Genomic DNA, 6,106 nt, shown 5'->3' on the forward strand with positions numbered 1-6,106 from the left:
TCAGTGTCTGGTGCAGGTCTGGTCTCTGCTTCCATGGTGACACTTTGTTGCTGCATTCTCTAGAGGGAATGAAGGCTGTGTGAACACGGCAGCAGAGTGGAAGGGCAAAAGGGCCTAACTAGTTCCCTTCAGCCATTTTATAAGGTCACTAATCCCATTCATGAGGGCTCTACTCTCATGATTTAATCGTACCTAAATGCTGTCACTTTGGAGTTTAAGTTCCAACATATGAATTTTGGAGGGACACATACATTCAAATCATAGCGATTATACTCACAAAAGGGGAAAAGTCTGTTTATTATTAAAAAAAACTTAGAACTCATGAAAGAAAAGCAATAATTAACTCAACTACAAGAATAAGCCAAGGCAACCAGCAAAATGGGGGAAAATTTAGTAACTCCAGTCACAGGAAAAGTGGTCATTTCTTTAATATATTAATGGTTCCTATAAATCAAGAAGAAAACATCAACAGTCCAACAGGAAAATCAGCAAAAGATACAAGATGATAATTCGCCCAAAAAGGAAAGTTAAAGATAAGAAGCAATGAAGTCAAAATTAAACCAAAGTAAGATACCAATGACACAAAACAAATATTTTGCTGACACTGTGGGCTAGGCTGTGGCCAATTCACACATTGCACATGAGGGTATAACTGATACCACTTCTATGAATATTAATTTCTTACTAGCTCTAAAAATTTTAAAGGACCTATCCTTTGGCCTAGTACATCCACTCTAAAACAAATCTCTCAGACATGGTTCCAGTATATGGATCAAACAAAAGACATTCATTCACTGAGCACTGTTTATAAGAGCAAACGGCTCTAAGCAACCCATGGGTTCCTCGATAGGACTCTGGCTAAATTTACATTTCATCCATACACTGGAAAAGTAGAGGGCAGTTCAGAGCATAAGATGAATCTCTACGCACTGACATGGTGAGATCCTCTGCCACAGGAGATGAAAAACGTAATCTGTGTAACAGCGCAGTAAGATTTATGAAAGATACATTTGCATGTATCTTTGATATGTGTACAAATGCATAGAAAAGGGTTTGTAAGGATAAAGATCCACTTTTTCACACTTCCTTTGAGAAGGGGAATGAGACAACAAGGTTAGAGATTTTTTTCCATTCTATTTACTTCTTTTTACAAGGCGAACGTATGTCCATGTCATGTGTGTAGCCAGAGAATGAAAATAATAACCAAGTCAAGTGTATCAGGTTCACAAAAGCCTTACCTGAAACTGCTGCTGGGTGAGCCCAGGGAAGGTAAAGGCTGCCACGCAGGTCACACGTGATTGGCGCCATTTGCCTGCGTGCCTGGGACCCGGCCAAATTCTCTCAGTAAATTTTGAGTCCTGTAGGCCAGGCTCACATTTGACGGCCTCGAAGAAGCGTTTCTTGTATTTTCTGAACTCCTGAGAGGTCAGACACGCCACAAATTTCGGGCTACTCAGCTGACGGGTCAAACCACGTGCTCCCCAACGGCGCCTCAGGCCTCGGCGCGAGCAGCCCCAGCTCAAACAGACTTCCTTGGAATTTCTCCAGGAAACCGTCGCGGGGTGGCGATGGGAGCTCCGTCCAGCAGCTACTATTCCCCCCGCTGGCCCGAGTGAGAACGTCGCCTGTGCTTCCCGGAGATGAGCCTCAGTCGCTCTCGGGTGGCGCCGGCGCCGAAGAGCAGGCGGGAGGTGGCGGTGGGGTCGGACTCCGAGTCGGAGTCGGAGTTGGAGCCGCCCGACGCTGCAAGGCCCGCGTCCCAGGAGGCCCTGGCGTCGGATCAGGGACAGGAATGGCCAGCGAGCTCGGCTTCGGGGCAGGCCTCGGAGCAACGACCGTCTACAGAGCAGGAGGACCGGCCGTCGCTGGAGGACAAGTCGTCGCTGAAGGACAGGCCGTCGCAGGAGTACCAGACGTCGCGGGAGTCGGGGACGAGAGACCTGTCCCTGTGGGAGCCGGAAATCCAGACGCCCCGGGCCGCGGGCCGGCGCCGCTGCCACACCGACTGCCTGGAGGCGCCGCTCTCCAGCGCCTTCGGTTGCCTGGGCTGGGCGGTGGGCGCGCACCCCTGGTTCTTCCTGCTCGCGGCCATGATGCTGACGGCCGCGCTCGGCTCCGGCCTGATCTACCTGCCCAAGGACAAAGAGGAAGACCTCGAGCAGCAGTACACCCCGATCGGGGGCCCAGCCAAGGCCGAGCGGCGCTTCGTGCAGGCTCACTTCACCACCAACGACTCCTACCGCTTCTCCGCCGCCAGGAGGAGCACCGAGGTCAGTTTCGCCTCCATCCTGGTGGTCGCCAACGCCGCCTCGCTGCTGGAAGAAGACACCTTTACGGAAGTGAGTAGACTGGACGACGCGGTGCAGTCTGTGTCCGTGGAGGAGGTTAACGGAACCCAGATCCCGTACACGCAGGTGTGCGCCAAGTACAAGAACGTCTGCGTGCCCCCCAACCCGCTCCTGAACGCCTGGCAGCAGAACAGAACGCTCGACCTGAGAAACGTCACCTTCCCCATCTTCGACTACGAAGACCATCCCATCTACCTGGGCGGCTTCTTTGGAGGAAATGCCCTGGGTAAGAGGATGGGAAGGAACCAGTTACTCCTGCAGACCAAAGCCCTGCGGCTGCTGTACTACCTGAAGACCGAGCGACTGGAGGACAAGCTGCGGAGCAAGCAATGGCTGGCTCATTTCCTGAACCAATTCAACAACATTAAGAATGGCCTGAACTTGAAGAATATAAAGGTACCTGGCGGTTAGAGTTTACAGGGAGGCCCGGAGATGGGAGGGATGAGGAAGACTTGCCCCGAGAACACTAACAATGGCCCTCCCTGACTATGTGATAGGGTCCTTGCCTCAAAGCTGAGTGTTCTCTACTGTATTTGGTCCTTAATCCAACTTTCTTAAATGAGCACCGAAGGATGCCACAAATCATGAATCCCTGGTAATATTCTAGTCCATAACACAAATCCTATATCCACCAGGTAGATCTGTTCAGTATGGACATTGAGCTTCACGTTTAATTTGGGGGTTTGGTTTCCTAATCAAATTCAGTACTTTGAAATTCTTACTTTTGGTTAGTCTTCACTAACCAAAGTTAGTGGGGAGAGCCCCCTAAAACTTGTTTGGAGTTCATTGGGATGAAAAAACAAACTTTTACGTAAAAGTTCCATGGTTAGGAAGGTAACTAGCTCAGCATTTTTCAGGTGAGTCGTAGATAGAGCCCCTAGCTTAGTGTGAGGAACATATTAGCTGTTCGGTAACTGTTGGGTCAACAACTCAACTAATACTTATAAATATGCCTGGTGGATGTCAGATGCCTTCTGGAAAGAGCCTTTGAAGACCAGGCCTTCTTGAAATGATATTTATGCAACTAAAATGGTAAAAGATACAAACCTAATAAAAATTTAGAGAGAGCTACCCTTTCTACAGTTACTAATCAGGACAAGATTTCATAGTTTTATATAAAATTCAGATTCTATATATTCAGGAGTTTTTAAACTTTGCATTTTGAAAGAAACTTTGGAAAGTACACCATGGATTTGTGGGAAGAAGCATATCTGCATTATCTTCTGTATTCTAAAATCATAATCCATGTATTTTGAGCTCTTACTGAATTTTAACATGTTTCAATCAATAAGCTATAGTGTTTCAATAGCGTTTTGTAATTCACACGTGAATACTGGAATTATAAGTTATTCACCTGAGTATATTTTTGTGGCAGGTGGTCCACTTTACATCACTTTCTAGACAACTGGAATTTGAGGCAACTTCTAAGACAGTGATCCCTTTGTTTCACTTGGCGTACGTCCTAATCATTCTATTTGCAGTCGCATCATGCTTCAGGTAAAATGATTTAATTAGTTTTTTAATCTCATACTTTGTAAGAAATATTGTGGTAAAATATATATAATATATAACATATGTCATTATTGCCATTCTTAAGTATACAATTCGGCGGCATTAATTACATCCACACTGCTGTACAGCCAAAACAGTTTCTAAATATTTTCCATCACCCCAAACAGAAACTCTGTAACCATGTCACAATAACTCCTCAAGGCTCTCTCCCCTCCAGTCCCAGTTAACCTTTAATCTACTTCTCTATGAACTTGCCTATTCTAAAGATTTCATATGAGTAGAGTCATGTATTTGTCTTTTTGTGACTGGCTTATTTCACTTAGTGTAATGTTTTCAAGGCCTTGTAGCACATATCAGAACTTCATTCCTTTTTATGGCTGACTAATACTGAGTCCTCCAACTTTTTCTTTTTCAAAATTATTTTGGTCATCCAGGACTCCTTGCAATTCCATGTGAATTTAAGGGTTGGCTTCTCTATTTCTGGGGGAAAAAAAGGTGGTTGGAATTTTGACAGGGATTGTGTCAAATCTGTAGAGTGTTTTGAGTAGGACTGGGCATTTTAGCAATATTGAGTCTTTCTACCAATGAACTAAGCATCTTTCCATTTATTTAGGTCTTCTTTAGTTTCTTCTACCAATGTTTGGTAGTTTTCAATGTGCGAGTCTTTCACCATCTTGGTTAAATTTATTACTAGATATTTTATTCTTTGAGAGCTATTTATTTTTATTTTTTTTATTTCAGCATATTATGGGGATACAGATGTTTAGGTTATGTATGTTGCCCTTACCCCCCCCATTTTAAAGCTATTTAAATGGAAATGCTTTCTTAATTTCCTTTTTGGGTTGTTCATTGCACACCTATAGAAACACAACTGATTTTTGTGTGTTAGTCTTGTATCCTGTAGCTTTGCTGAATTTGTTTATTAACTCTTATAGTTTTCTTGTGGATTTTTTGGAATTTTCATGTATAGGATCATGTAATCTGTGAAAAGGGATAGTTATATATTTCCTCCTTTCAAATTTAAATGCCTTTTTTTTTCTATTTATCTAAGCTCTGGCTGGAACTTTCAGTATAATGTTGAACATCACTGGTTAAAGTAGGCATCTTTGTCTTGTTTCTGATCTTAAGGGGAAAGCTTTTTGTCTTTCACTCAAGTATGATGATGGTTTCATGATTTTCATAAATGTCCTTATCATTTTGAGGAATTTCCCTTGTATTTCCAGTTTTTGCATGTTTTTTATCATGAAAGAGTATTGGATTTTGTCCAGTGTCTTTTCAGCATCTATTGAGATGATCATGTGGTTATTTGTTGTCCTTTGTTCTGTTAATGTGGTATTGATTGATTTTCCCTGTTGTGTTTCAGGGATAAATCCCACTTGGCTATGGTATACAATCCTTGTAATATGCTATTGGATTGGGTTTGCTGGTATTTGTTGAGGACTTTTGCATCTATATTCATAAGAGATATTGTTTTATGGTTTTCTTGTGGTATCTTTGATATTGGTATCAGTGTAATGATGGTCTCATAAAATGAGTTAGGAAGTGTTCCCTCCCCTTCAGTTTTTTGAAAGAGTTTGAGAAGGATTAGTGTTAATTCCTCTTTAGATTCTTGGTAGAATTCATTAGTGAAATCATCTGGTCCTGAACTTTTCTTCATTGGGAGTTTTAATACTGATTTTATTGAGAGTTTTAATTTTTCTTGTTATAGATCTGTTGAGATTTTCTATCTCATCTTAGGTCAGTTTAGGTCATTGGTGTGTTTGTAGGAATTTGTGCATTTCATCTAGGTTATCCAATTTGTTGGCATATAGTTGTTCATAGTATTTTCTTATAATCTTTTCTATTTCTATAAGGTCAGTAGTAATATCTCCACTTTCATATCTGATTAATTATTTGTGTCTTCTATTTTTTTTCCCTTTGTCATCATAGATAAAATTTAGTCAGTTTTGTTGATTGTTTTAAAGAACCAACTTTTGGTATTGTCTGTTATTTTTCTATTTTCTGTTTTGTTTATCTCTGTTCTAATCTTTATTATTTCCTTCCTTCTTGCAATGGTCTGAATGTGGGTGTCCTACCAAGATTCATATATTGAAATGTAATCCCCAATGTGATAGTATTAAGAGGTGGGATCTTTGGGAGGTGATTAGAATGGGATTAGTCCTCTTACAAGAGAGTTCCAAGGGAGCTTGTTAGACCCTTTCACCATGTAAGGATACAGCAAGAAGGCGCCATCTATAAATTAAAGA

At 42.2% G+C, this 6,106-nt stretch overlaps 1 protein-coding gene across 1 annotated transcript in view; it reads left to right on the forward strand.

The window, feature by feature from the left end:
• The first annotated feature begins 1,640 nt into the window (after positions 1-1,640).
• PTCHD3 (patched domain containing 3) overlaps positions 1,641-6,106 on the forward strand; it is a 27,759-nt gene continuing 23,293 nt past the window's right edge. The window contains exons 1-2 of the mRNA XM_012654850.1: positions 1,641-2,744; positions 3,724-3,845. Of these exons, the coding sequence (XP_012510304.1) occupies positions 1,641-2,744; positions 3,724-3,845 (1,226 nt within the window). The remainder of the gene's footprint in view (positions 2,745-3,723; positions 3,846-6,106) is intronic.

Source organism: Propithecus coquereli, unplaced genomic scaffold (assembly GCF_000956105.1).
Source record: "Propithecus coquereli isolate 6110/MARCELLA unplaced genomic scaffold, Pcoq_1.0 Scaffold45, whole genome shotgun sequence".
NCBI lineage: Eukaryota > Metazoa > Chordata > Mammalia > Primates > Indriidae > Propithecus > Propithecus coquereli.